Source organism: Salmo salar, chromosome ssa16, assembly GCF_905237065.1.
Source record: "Salmo salar chromosome ssa16, Ssal_v3.1, whole genome shotgun sequence".
Taxonomy (NCBI): domain Eukaryota; kingdom Metazoa; phylum Chordata; class Actinopteri; order Salmoniformes; family Salmonidae; genus Salmo; species Salmo salar.
The window spans coordinates 44636333-44650653 of record NC_059457.1 but is presented as its reverse complement, the minus strand read 5'-3'; the positions used below and the strand labels follow the sequence as shown (position 1 = coordinate 44650653).

Genomic DNA, 14321 nt, shown 5'->3' with positions numbered 1-14321 from the left:
ACCAACAAGTGAAGCAGCACATTGTGCTACTCCACCACTCGTCTGCAATCTAGACGATCTGGAACGCGCACATTATTTTTCGACGTTACTTCCGTCGCCTCTTTCTCGAGTGGATGTTTCCCCAACGGTTATTCGCGGGAGAGAAGCGCCAAACTCGAAATTGAAGAGCCTATTTATTTTTTAACAAAGGCCATACAAATCTAACCTTGGAATTTGCAATTTAAACACTACATTTTTGGGAGTATGAAACAATCATGACAGAAACACTTTTTAACAAGCGATTGCAAGTGCACGTCAAATGCAAAGATTGCGAAGAAAGGTAAGTTCGATTGATTGCTAACGTTACCGTAAACTAGCTAACATAATTAACGTTAGCTAGCTACTGTAACTAGCTAGATATCAAGCAATATCGACACTTGCGGCCTAACTAGATAGCTCATCAATTTGATATAGCCGTGTTTGGGCATCAGCTAGCTACAGACTATCCAGCAAGCTGTGCTACGTGTTACATTGCTAGCTAGCTAAGTTAGCATGTTCAGTAACGTTAAATGTCATCTTCGCCACTCGCCAGATGGCGCTTGATGATAACAAATATCCCTAAATATACGACTAAAAATACATTGATTGAATCTTTCTTGCTAACTTTACATTACAGGAGAGGAAATATCAGAGTCGGCATTGAGCTTCAATTAACAACTAATCCAGTCCACAAAAGGGTAAGTGGTGCTCACAACCTTGGTTGGTGTTTTACAAGACTGGATTATTTTCCCATCATCACCCTCCCTCCTTTTATATAGTGTGAATGAGCAGTGTTTCAGAAACCAGTGCATTGATCTCGAAATGCATTGCTTACTACTGTGGGCATGCATAAATACCCAACTTAAAGATAGACTCATCAATACAACATCATACCACAGCGGGGTAACTTCCTCAGAACAGACATCAACACAATGTTTCCAGTCTCTCACTTCATGGTAAAACGCCATGGAGAAGCACCAGTCCTAATTAGCAATGCAGCGTTACAGCCACATAACTGTTAGTGGGTGTTTTAATGGAAGTGAAAGTTGCAAAAGGGTGGCTCTCTGGGGAGGCATGTATGGATTAGGCTATTCATGGACCTTAATGGTTTTCAAGGGCTGACCTACAAACATTAGCGACTGGATTCTGCATAATGATTGACGTTAGTTGACGATGCACGTCCCCTGTTCAAGGGATTTCCTATCATGTCTGCTTTTCCCAAATGTCAGTCCTTCCCTCAAGGTAGTAAGTAGTTAGTGACAAAGCCACTGTAACTAACACAACTTTGCGTTCTAGGATCTGCTGGTGAGACTGACAGATGACACCGACCCTTATTTTCTGTACAACCTTGCCATATCAGAGGAGGACTTTCAAAGGTATCTTACAATTCAGTCATTGTGCCCACTATAATGAGCATACACTAATCCTACGTCTTCTCTGTCATCAGTTTGAAAGTTCAACAGGGCCTGTTGGTAGACTTTGCGTCCTTTCCTCAGAAGTTTATAGACCTGCTAAACCAGTGTATCTCGGAGCAAGACAAAGAGAATCCAAGGTGAGAAGACTCTCTCAGCTTGTTGATTGTCTCCGCTAACTGTGAGATCATGGACGTGACGTCTCTTTGCTCTCCTTTCCCTAGATTTCTGCTCCAGTTGTCATCTCCATCATCCCCAGTATTAGACCACAGCCCTGCCAACCTCAATGTTGTGGAGACCAACGCATTCAAGCACCTCACTCACCTGTCTCTGAAGCTGCTACATGGCACTGACGTGGAGATCAAGAAGTACCTGGCAGTTTGTCTCTCCTGTGTGAAGGTAAGTGAATCTCCCGTAACTCCCTCAGAAACACTAGTTTCAGGGACACAGATTTAGCCTAGTCCTGGATTTAAAAAAAAAAAGATACATTTTTGGTGGAGTTTTTCCATTGAGGTTGGTTTTAGTCCTGGACTAGGATTCATCTGTGTCTGGGAAACCACCCCTAGTTGTCTTTGTGACCTCAGTCTTGGGAATGGTTGATGGCAGACCTATGAAGGAGATTCCGTGAAGCAACACAGACTGCAGTATACTAAAGTCTGAGATACTTCTTCGTTGTATTTTAAGTTATCCCCCCATTTTGATCTGTCAGGAGGAGAAGCAGCAGTTGGAACAGAGGCTGAAGAAGACTGAAGATGATCTCTCGAGGCAGCTCAGCTACACACAACAGGTAAAGCAGTAGTTGATCTGAATTGATTGATTCATCTAAAAATGTAGGCGGGAGAAGTAACATCTTAAGTGGGTCGCGATTTTTGAAACGGTCACCTTTCATATAAACGTGTCTTACAGACTCTGTCGGAGAAGAGCAGAGAGCTAGACAAGCTTCGGTCTGAGTGGACCAGCCAAACAAGCGCTCTGTCGAGCCGCCACTCTCAGGACCTCACTGCAGAGCGGGAGAATGCTTTGGAGGTATCAAGTAACTTCTCATATTATAAGTCTGATGTTTAGTTAACTGCCTGAAGTAGTCTAAGTGCTATTCCAGTTATCAGGAGCCATAAAACCTTGAATGTTTTTTTTATCTATTTGAGATGACGGGGGTCTTCAACAGGTTTATAGCGAGCTACCAGTAGCTCACAGCCCACCTATGAGAAGCTCGCCAAACAATTCTGAAATTACATGCAATTTTCACGTGTTCCACCAAAAACTGTCATGAACAAATCTCACAAGTAGACACCGCAAGCTCCCAGCTACTATCTAATCAACACAACATTGAAATTATCCCGCCCTTGGTTAGCCACTATTGGCTTAAAAAGCCAAACCTAACACTCAGCCAATTGATTTCCAGAAATATTCCCCTGTCTGTCTGTATCGTGCGCGTGTTTGTCTCACTCCATGTGTGGCCAGTTGATGTGATAATTGTCTTGTGGGTTGACAGAAACTTAACCAAAAACCTTCTCAATTAAATGTTAACTGCAAAGTAGGTTTACCTGGGAGAATTATATAATGAGTAAGTATATCATTTGTATCTATTATTTATTTGTAAACTTTGCTGTGAAATGAGCAGCAGCAGCACAGAACCATCACTAGACCAGAACATTCAATGGCACATTCCTCACTCGCTAGATGCACAATTAAAGGGCCAGATGCGCAATTAAAGGGGAATCACACACAAAAATCTACCCAGACGTAAAATAAATGGTGTTCTGTGATTTAAGCATTGACATCAACCCAGAACATCTGTTTCTTTATGAACTATTGTAATTTTGAGAGTGAAAAACAAAAGAAATCTAAAACCCGGAAAAATAAACTGAGAAACAGAATTTGGGAAAATATAAAACAGAATTTGGGAGAGAAAAAAGGGCCCCCTTAGAGTTGTTTATTAATAAACCATTATTTTACTATGTATATTGACAGAAAACATGGTACACTACTTTCTCTTGTACACTGAGAAGCTCACTTCTTCTTTTAAAGTAGTTCTCATGCTACTAGGTTTTATATGATTTCTCTCAAAATAAGTGGTTTTCTCTTGTGGTGTTTCTCATCTTGCCCTGTGCAGACACAAACCAGGCTGCAGCAGCAAAACGAGCAGCTGCGCCGGGAGCTCGAGGGAGCCCACACTAAGAGCACCCAGCAGCTGCAGAGCAGGCTGGCCGAGCTTGAGGCCTCCAACAGGGACCTGACTGAGAAGAGATACAAGAGCGAGTCCACCATCCGCGACTTCAAAGCCAAACTAGTGGGACTGGAAGAGGTGAGGGGGGGAAGCAAGGGGCCTTCAGTTAGTGGGGGAAATTTCACAAAAACTGCCACTTTTGTGAACAGTTAAACCTTTTAAGTCTGAAACGCTCCTAGGATAAGTATCTGTCGGTTCATATCATGCGTGTTTTTTTTGGACATCCATATTGAATTCCTGATTTGATAGAGAAATTTAAATCTTGCCGCCATGTTGACCACCAATGTCTAAATAACCTGCTGACGTGTGTGTGAGTGAACAGGAGTCTCAGCGAGCGAAGCAGCAGGCCCTGTCTCTTCGGAGGGAGAACGGCACCCTGGACACGGAGTGTCACGAGAGGGAGCGTCAGGTGAACCAGCTGCAGACGCGCGTGGCAGTCCTGGAGCAGGAGATGAAAGATAAGGAGCAGCTCGTGCTCCGCACCAAGGAAGTGCTGGAAGCCACTCAGCAACAGAAGGTATGTAGTCAGTCCCCTGGGCAAATGGAGAGCATTTACCCCCTCAATACTGTCAGAAAAGCCAGGATCTTTGTTAAAATGAATATTAATGAATTATGTCAATTATGACATTCTGTGTTTGTGTGTAGAACTCAGTTGAAGGAAATGCCGAAAGCAAACAACTCCAAATAGGAAAACTGGAAGCCACAGTGAAATCCCTGTCTGAGGAACTCATAAAGGTGGGTTACTTACATTTCCAGTCATGGCTTTTTGTTATGCATGTCATGGTCTGAAAATACATGGTCACAGACTCAATCCAGTCAAGTTCAAATCCACAACTCCTTGTCCACCCATGCACTTATTTGAGTCTAAATATTGATACCAATTTTGTCTTGGGTCTGATCACGTCCCCTTTGAGAAAGAACACGGTGGGGGTGAAGTATCGTCTTGACACTACTTCATGTTGACTTCCTAGGCCAACGGCATCATCAAGAAGCTGCAGGGAGAGCTGAGGGGCCTGGTGGGGAAGATCAAGGTGAAGAACACTGTGATGGTGTCTCAGGAGAAGGTGCTTCAGGAGACCCAGGAGAGGCTGCACAAAGCCCAGAGAGACCTCCAGGACACTCAGCAGCAGCTCAAGCATAGAGACGAGGAGGTGTGTGTTTCCATTAGTGTCTACTACCTTAAATGCGAATCTGAGGATAACAAAAATTGTCAGAAATGGCTGCCGAAAGACCGTGTGTGTGTGCAAGCCAAGTTCTGAGGAGTAGTGGGCGCTGACATCATTCTTGGTGTCAAGTTTGGACTGATCTTTTTTGTTGTAACTTCCACTGTAGGTGTCGAAATTGAAGAAACAGTTGGAAGAGACGGTTCAGAAATTAGACGAAAGCAGGGAGGTGCTGAAAACAAACGAGAATGGTATGGAAGGTCTTTTAAAGAAATGGTTCACACAAAATACAACTACATGATTTTGCGCTTAACCTTGGCTGTTATCAAATGACCTACTGTTTGTATTCCTTTAGTCTTCCCCCTCAACAATGGATTTGTTTTATCCTTCAGTTATAATGTGGCTGAACAAACAGCTGAATGAGAACCAGTTATCCAGGAAGCCGGAGACCCTTGGAAAGTTTGAGACTCCTTCAGCTCTCTCAGCCTCAGCTGGACAGAGGATGGGCAGTGCATCTCACAACATGGTAAGCACTAAACATGTCATAGTACACGTTAAGATATTGGTTTGATATGTTTTAGTTGCAGTGGGTATTGTGTTTGTTTTTAATTGCAGCTTTAGATACGTGTGTCGATTTTTAAAGTTAATTTGAGTTGTATGCATGCATCTTAAAGGCAGATTGCAATAAGACATCATACACAGGCAGGGAAACGTCCTGCTTATAGACTTCAATAAAAGTTGAATCTGCTAAGACGATCTGCTGCTATTGGCATTTGGCAGATTTAAATATGATTGTTTTCTGTTAGTAGGGACGTGTTACGCAGGCGGCAAGACACAAAGATTTGGAGTTTTCAGATATATGAATAAACTTGCCTCCGACATGTATAACAAGGAATCATGTCGGCTCTATTCATTGTATTTCTATCTGCAAGTTTCGACAATGTTGTGAATGCTATCATATTGTCAAGTCTACCTTTTTTAAAGTTACGATTCAACCAGCAAAGTGCACACAATCAGATCAGCTCAAGTCATATGTGCTTGACTTTGTTTTCAGCTGGACAGCCGAGCATGTCCCCCCTCGGCCGGACAGGGCTACCCCATCACATCTACGCTGAACTCCAAACTCCCTCTGTCCAGCCGCTCCGTCTTCTCACTACACAACCAGGGCCCTGGAGCCAAGGCAGGCTCATCTTTTCTCCTTTGTTACTCTGAATTCTAATTAAACTTTCATGCTATATTTAGAAGTGTGTTGAAATAGGTGTGGTTTTGCAATGACACAGCCTTGAATTTGGCCCACATCATGAATAGCAACCTGGATGATTTACCTAAACACTAATAATTAAGTTTCCTTACGTCGACGATAATTTCATCCTGGAAGAACCAATACAATTCTATGAGGTGTGGGTTAAGGCAGCTTGAACTCAATTGTATGTTGTGGTTTCTAACTCGTTTCAACTGTATTCGGGGGTTTGCTTGAATTCTGACTCTTTTGTTGACCTGGACTGAATTGCAGGTCCAGTTTAACCCCATGAGTACCAAGCCCGGCATGTCTCCTCTGGATGTGAGGGACGGGAGCCCCACAGTACAGCATCCCCTTCAGCCCTCCAACAAAGAGAAGTGAGTCCAGCTCTTTGTTTGGGGATTCCATGTGTGGTTCCAGTTTACGTTGTGCTTTCAGCATCAGAATTAACTTGGAAGTGTTCAGAAACGTTTTCTCTGCTCACTGTTACACGAAAGTAGCTCCCGGTTTATTGGATGGTGCATCACCATCAGCAAGAGCCCAAGACCATCTACGTTATTCTCTGGGCCTTCCATTCAGACTGCCTTTTTCCCACCTTCATAACTGTCTTATTCTTCTTTCTCTTTTTTGAACTTGTAGTGGCGAGCCTGCTGGGTTGGAGTCCAAGTACTTCGAGAAGCGAGACGACAGCATTCCCCTCCGTGGTCTGTTGTCTGGCATGCACCTCAACAGAGGTAAAACCACATCCATACCTGCTTTGTAGACACTGGGGGTTATTTGTTTTTGAGTGATTCATGCCAGTTTATGAGGGGAAGTTCACTCTACATGCCTCTTAATAAGTCCCTTCCCACTGGGCACATCATTTCAACATGGAAATGTGGGTAATATTTGGTTGAGACGTTGATCAATGAGATTTCAACCTTTTTAAATGTAATCTCAACTGCAATCCAGGTCATGTGGTTCTGTTATTAGATGAAGCACAGTGAAACTTAAAATGGGTGAATAAAGTACATGGTGCAAGAGATCAAAGTTGTTTGAGATTCTGCACAGATTATTATAGCAATCCACAGACCTGCAACATTTGCATGCTATCTAGAACATGCATGCTTTCTATGATAACAAGACATTACTAGTTAGGCTACTACAGTAGGCTAACCTCAATGTGGCCATGGATGTGTTACTCATTTTAAGGTTGAATAAATACTGTTACATTAGTTTGTAAGTCAGCCTTAACTTTAGGCTATTTACTATATTATATTTGGTTGATAACGCAACCAAATATTAACATTTTAATGCTTGGATCGTTTAATCTGAGCCACTGGTTTAATCCTATTCTTTTAACTTTTTGTTTTAGTTGGAGACAGGAATCCAACACATCATTTGTTAAGTTAATAGGTTATTTACTGTATTGCAAAAGTGATATTGAAGGATATGTATCTTTTGACACTGACTTAGTCTGATTTTAATTCCAGTTTATCAAAAAATGTATAATTTGATATGTTGGCTTCACGTCTCCATCTCAACCAAAAATCCAAGTTAAAGAATAGGACTTAATATAATCAGACTTAAATAAAGTTTGATTTGATTTATTCCTATTCTTTAACTTAGATTTTTGTTTAAAATCAACCAAAGCTTGAAACCCTAGGCCTATATGTATTGTCAATTTTTCTAGTTTAACCCTTGGTTTAATTGAAACTAGTGGAGGATGACTTTGCAAATGCTATATAGGCCTAAATACTATCATTGATTATATATGACTTCTAAAGTATGGTTGCATTTAATTTGCTCTGTTAAACCTACCCTTTGGAATGACTTCGATAGGAACAATAAATATATTTAGTTATTAAGAGATCTCTCAATCATTCTCATGATGGCACATTGGTAGTAGTCTGTGACAAAGTGTTGGAGCAAAATAATTTTATTAGTCTAATGCTGTTGAGACTGCAAAATGTTTTTGTTACAGTCACTGGTCATTTCCCACAGCTGTCCAGTAATCTCGTCATACACTCAACAAAGGAGTGATTTGTTATTTGTTCCTTATCTCTGTGGCACTGAAAGCCATCCAGGTTTGAATTCTTCTCCTGTCTGTTTAGGCTCTAAAGCTCATCACTCCCCTATCTTAAGACACATAGGCTGTAAGAACTGGTTAGAACCTGTTTTTGTTTGTTTGAATTCTTTAAGGCAGTATAACTAATTACCCTTATGTATCTCTTTTGTAAGCTTGCCTCCCTCTTTGAGGGATAAGAAGCTTTTTGTGTTGGTGGAGCATATAAAGACTGAGGGACTTGTAAATAGTCAAGATCCTATCTGGGTTTATCCTGAGAGGGAGATCATCCTTGCAATTGCTCGAATAAACCTCGTATTGCTGATAGGAGTTCTGCCTGATTCCATGACGCAGAGGTCTAAGGCACTGCATTGTCACTACAGATCCGGGTTCACACAATTGGCCCAGCGTCGTCCGGATTAGGGGAGGGTTTGGCTGGCCGGGATGTCATTGTCCCATAGTGCTCTAGCGATTCCTGTGGCGGGCCGGGCGCATGCACGCTGACACGGTCGCCAATTGTACAGTGTTTCCTCCGACACATTGGTGCGGCTGGCTTCCGGGTAAAGCGAGCAGTGTGTCGAGAAGCAGTGCGGCTTGGCAGGGTCGTGTTTCGGAGGACACATGGCTCTCGACCTTTGCCTCTCTCTCTCGAGTCCGTACGGGAGTTGCAGCGATGGGACAAGACTGTAACTACGAATTGGATATCACAAAATTGGGGAGGAAAAAGGGGTAAAAAATTTTTTTACCTTGGATGGGAGACCAAATCAGTAGGAGGTGCTGCCCAGCCTGTACATCTAATTTAAAAAAAATTAGATGGTAAAGTTTGCACTTAGTGTACAAAACATTAGGAACACCTTCCTAACATTGAGTTGCACCCCCCCTTTTGCCTTCAGAACAGCCTCAATTCTTCGGGGCATGGCCTCTACAAGATGTCAAGCATTCCACAGGGATGCTGGCCCATGTTGACTCCAATGCTTTCCACAGTTGTCAAGTTGGCTGGATGTCCTTTGGGTGGTGGACCATTCTTGATACACATGGGAAACTGTTTAGAGTGGAAAAACCCAAACAGCGTTGCAGTTCTTGACACACTCAAATCGGTGCGCCTGGCACCTGCTGCCATATCCTGTCCAAAGGCACTTAAATACTTGTCTTGCTCATTCACCCTTTGAATGGCACATATACACAATCCATGTCTCAATTGTCTCAAGGCTTAAAAATCCTTCTTAAACCTGTCTCCTCCCCTTCATCTACAGTTGTGGCCAAGTTTTGAGAATGACACATTCATTTCCACAAAGTTTGCTGCTTCAGTGTCTTTAGATATTTTTGGTCAGATGTTACTATGGAATACTGAAGTATAATTATAAGCGTCAAAGGCTTTTATTGACAATTACATGAAGTTGATGCAAAGAGTCTATTTGCAGTGTTGACCCTTCTTTTTCAAAACCTTTGCAATCCGCCCTGGCATGCTGTCAATGAACTTCTGGGCCACATACTGACTGATGGCAGCCCATTCTTGCATAATCAGTGCTTGGAGTTTGTCAGAATTTGTGGGTTTTTGTTTGTTCACCCGCCTCTTGAGGATTGACCACAAGTTCTCAATGGGATTAAGGTCTGGGAGTTTCCTGGCCATGGACCCATAATATCGATGTTGTTCCCCGAGCCACTTAGAGCACCTTGCCATAAGGCAAAAGTGATAACTATCATTTTTTTCATTTTCGTCATTTAGCAGATGCTCTTATCCAGAGCGACTTACAGTAGTGAGTGCATACATTTCATACATTTTTTTCCCCGTACTGGTCCCCCGTGGGAATCGAACCCACAACCCTGGTGTTGCAAACACCATGCTCTACCAACTGAGCCACACTATCATGCTGGAAAAGGCATTGTTCATCACCAAACTGTTCCTGGATGGTTGGGAGAAGTTGCTCTCGGAGGATGTGTTGGTACCATTTCGTTATTCATGGCTGTGTTCTTAGGCAGAATTGTGAGTGAGCCCACTCCCTTGGCTGAGAAGCAACCCCACACATGAATGGTCTCAGGATGATTTACTGTTGGCATGACACAGGACTGATGGTAGCGCTCCAGACAAGCTTTTTTCCGGATGCCCCAAACATCGGAAAGGGGATTCATCAGAGAAAATGACTTTACCCCAGTCCTCAGCAGTCCAATCCCTGTACCTTTTGTAGAATATCAGTCTGTCCCTGATGTTTTTCCTGGAGAGAAGTGACTTCTTTGCTGCCCTTCTTGACACCAGGCCATCCTCCAAAAGTATTTGCCTCACTGTGCGTGCAGATGCACTCACACCGGCCTGCTGCCATTCTTGAGCAAGCTCTGTACTGGTGGTGCCCCGATCCCGCAACTGAATCAACTTTAGGAGACGGTCCTGGCGCTTGCTGGACTTTCTTGGGCGCCCTGAAGCCTTCTTCACAACAATTGAACCGCTCTCCTTGAAGTTCTTGATGATCTGATGATATGGTTGATTTAGGTGCAATCTTACTGGCAGCAATATCCTTGCCTGTGAAGCCCTTTTTGTGCAAAGCAATGATGGCACGTGTTTCCTTGCAGGTAACCATGGTTGACAGAGGAAGAACAATGATTCCAAGCACTTAAAAAAAAAATGTTGTCCAATGTACTTTACACAGATTCCATGTCATAATACTGTAACGACCCTGGGTTTATAAGCGTGGAAATCGACTCTGCCGCTCGAGCATGCTATTGCGGCACAGTCGATAGGCGCCTGACTTCGGGCTTTAAGGTCGAGGGTTCGAGACCTGCTCCCTGCCTGCTGTTTCATTACAATACGTTGACAACTTGCATTGAAACAAAGTTGATTCAACCAGTTTGTGCCCGGTGGGTTTGTTCTGCATTTTTTTCTTTTTTAGCGTGAGTTTAAATCATACACATTAGCTGTGTTCGAATACCCATACTAACATACTGTATACTACATAATGAGTGTATATACTGTAAGTTAATTTTAGTATACTGTAAACGAACAGTATCCTTTCAGTTGAGCGTACTAGCTCTTTGCCGGTCTACCGGAAGTTGATGCTGTTGCTATGCAACCTCTTGCTAGCTAGTTAGCATTACAAATGACTAGTTAGACATTTTACGACTTCGGGTGTGGTGTTAAATTCAATCTGGATTGTCGCTCCCGGAGCGCACACTGGACGCTCCGCCGAGGAATAGGGTTGATTTGAGCGTTCTGACTTTACAGCGGCAGTCAAGCGCCCAAGCTAATGTTGGCTAGCTTGCTAGCTACTTCCAGACACAAGTGAGACGACTCTGACCATTTTACTCGCCCTAGCAGAGCCGGTTAGGCAGTTTATTATCCAGAGCGTTTGTGACTGTAACTGTGCTGCTGGCAACAATTTAATTACGCTTTTTTTGGCCGACGTTTACTGACACCGGCCACATTCAACGGGTGTTGAGCGCTCGTAAATTCATTATTCTGCGCTCTGGTACACTCAGACGAGAGCGAATTTACGAAAGCAGCAGAATGTCCATTGAACGCACAACGACGATACCATTTAGCTGAGAATGACGTGAATAATCAAGTCAAAACGTTGTGTAGTTAGCCTATACTTATCATACTGTCAAGTTTGCTGTATTATTAGCCAACTGACGTTAGCTTATATACAGGTGCATACGGTTGTAATGAGGTTCGTAAGGACAGCGTAACTAACAATTTGTCAGCGAACATAACATGTAAGGTAACTTATTTGAAAAGTCATTACTTTTTTACATGGTTTAACATTGTCCTAATTAGTTAAAGCAATGAATTTGTATCTGCTGTCGTTGTACTTTGGCTGCATATTTTCCGCCATTTTCTTAAAATCTGAAAATGACTGAAGCCACGCCCATTTCCTGAAGAGTTGCAATATGGTCCCTAAAGTACAGAAATAGTGTACTCTTCATGTATACTTAATATTTTGGTGAATTTAGTACGACAGCCAGGAACTTTGGCATACTAACTATCCATATTAATAATAAGCATACTATATACTCAATTAACGTCACAAATAGTGCATTTAGTATGTGTATTTGAACACAGCTATTGTCTTGCACATTATGTCAGTAACCTTGCTGAATTAAGATTCAGATTTTGTCTGTCATACAACTTCATTTTCCCCCCCTGTTGTCTCTAGATGTTCCAAGGCCACCACCAGCCAAGCCTGGCCTGCACTCTCTGTCGTCCGCTTACTTCCCTGGCTGAGAAGGAATGGAGCCAAGAACTACTGTAATGTCCACTCCACAACACACCACTGAATACAACAGTGACTAAGGAGAGTGAACTGTTAGACCAACCACAGATTCTCACAGTACCTCCACCTATGTTAATGTTTTTAACTTGTGCTGTGTTTCCAAGTATTTATTAAAAAGATAACCAATCAATAGTAATTAAGCCACTTGATCGGTTTGCCAAATATTACAGTTGTTGGTTTGTTTAAAAAATAACTTTGTCATCACGTCTTACTCGTAATTAGCATTGACATAACTAATGCTGTCATCATGTTGCTCTGGGTGTTTTCATAACTTTTAACACTCAATAGTACTCAAGTCCTGGTACGAATGATACTTGAGCCAGTGTGAAAACATTCTACCAACGAAAAGCTGCCGTCTGTTCACATGGTGCAACAATTTGCTAAAAGATAACCATAGAGTTAACATGTACATGCTAATCGCAAGTCATCACCAGCGTATTGATGAACAGAGCCTCAACGACAGAATGATTGCTACTGCAGTGTTTGCTGTGTAAAAACTGTACATATGGGTGTATGAAATGGATCATTAATGTGTGTATATATCTGTAGATTAAAGCTTTTTGTTTTCAGAATCTGTTAAGTCTCTCTCTGATCAACTAGCTACAATGAACAAAAATATAAACGCAACATGTAAAGTGTTGGTTTCTTGAGCTGAAATAAATGATCCCAGAAATTTTCCATATGCACAAAAAGCTTATCTAATCTTGTGCACAAATTTGTTTACAGCCCTGTTAATAAGCATTTTTCCTTTGAATATACCATCCACCTGACAGGTGTGGCACATCAATAAGCTGATTAAACACCAGTCTCAACGTCAACAGTGAAGAGGCGACTCCGGGATGCTGGCCTAGGCAGAGTTCCTCTGTCCAGTATCTTTGTTCTTTTGCCCATCTTAATCTTTTATTTTTATTGGCCAGTCTGAGATATGGCTTTTTCTTTGCAACTCTGCCTAGAAGACCAGCATCCCAGAGTCGCCTCTTCACTGTTGACGTTGAGACTGGTGTTTTGCGGGTACTATTTAATGAAGCTGCCAGTTGAGGACTTGTGAGCTTTCTGTTTCTCAAACTAGACACTAATGTACTTGTCCTCTTGCTCAGTTGTGCACCGGGGCCTCCCACTCCTTTCTATTCTGATTGTGTGGAAAGTCACAGTCCCCAAGTCCAGAACAGACAATGGGAGGCACACAGTACTACATAGAGCCATGACTACGTGGAACTCTATTCCGCATCAAGTAACTGACGCAAGCAGTATAATTAGATTAAAAAAACACCTTATGGAACAGAGGGGACTGGGAAGCAACACAAACATTGGCACAAACATGCATACACACACGCGATAACATACACACTATACATACACATGGATTTAGTACTGTAGATATGTGGTAGTGGTGGAGTAGGGGCCTGAGGGCACACTGTGTTGTGAAATCTGTGAATGAATGTTTTAAAATTGTATAAACTGCCTTAATTTTGCTGGACCCCAGGAAGAGTAGCTGCTGCTTTGGGGACGATGAATTGATGAAGCTAGTGACTGATGTGGTGTACTCCTCAATGCCATCGGAAGAATCCCAGAACATTTTCCAGTCTGTGCTAGCAAAACAGTCCTGTAGCTTAGCATCTGCTTCATCTGACCAGTTTTTTATTGACTGAGTCACTGGTGCATTCTGGTTTAGTTTTTGCTTGTAAGCAGGAATCAGGAGGATAGAATTATGGTCAGATTTGCCAAATGGAGGGCGAGGGAGAGCTTTGTAGAGGTCTCTGTGTGTGGAGTAAAGGTGGTCTAGAGTTTTTTTCTCCTCTAGTTGCACATTTAACACGCTGGTAGAAATGATGAAAACAGATGTAAGTTTCCCTGCATTGAAGTACCCGGCCACTAGGAGCACCGCCTCTGGATGAGCGGTTTCCTGTTTGCTTATGGCCGTATACACCTCATTGAGTGCTGTCTTAGTGACAGCA

The 14321-nt window shown here is 42.5% G+C and overlaps 1 protein-coding gene across 1 annotated transcript; it reads left to right on the top strand.

The window, feature by feature from the left end:
• The first annotated feature begins 81 nt into the window (after positions 1-81).
• On the top strand, positions 82-12938 carry sass6 (SAS-6 centriolar assembly protein). Its single transcript, XM_014149413.2, has 17 exons — positions 82-319; positions 656-716; positions 1315-1394; positions 1466-1570; positions 1655-1829; positions 2140-2217; positions 2337-2456; positions 3544-3735; positions 3980-4174; positions 4303-4392; positions 4629-4808; positions 4990-5071; positions 5213-5346; positions 5875-6000; positions 6334-6437; positions 6700-6794; positions 12250-12938. The coding sequence occupies exons 1-17, from the start codon at positions 255-257 to the stop codon at positions 12315-12317; spliced, it is 1950 nt and encodes a 649-aa protein (XP_014004888.1). The 5' UTR covers positions 82-254; the 3' UTR covers positions 12318-12938.
• Positions 12939-14321: the final 1383 nt, after the last annotated feature.

What these genes read in the sequence shown, in the direction of transcription:
- sass6 (XM_014149413.2), top strand. Translation starts at nt 255, where the DNA reads ATGACAGAAACACTTTTTAACAAGCGATTGCAAGTGCACGTCAAATGC. An exon ending in CAAGACAAAGAGAATCCAAG is followed by an intron (nt 1,571 to 1,654) that starts GTGAGAAGACTC and finishes TCCTTTCCCTAG; the next exon opens with ATTTCTGCTCCAGTTGTCAT. An exon ending in AACTAGTGGGACTGGAAGAG is followed by an intron (nt 3,736 to 3,979) that starts GTGAGGGGGGGA and finishes GTGAGTGAACAG; the next exon opens with GAGTCTCAGCGAGCGAAGCA.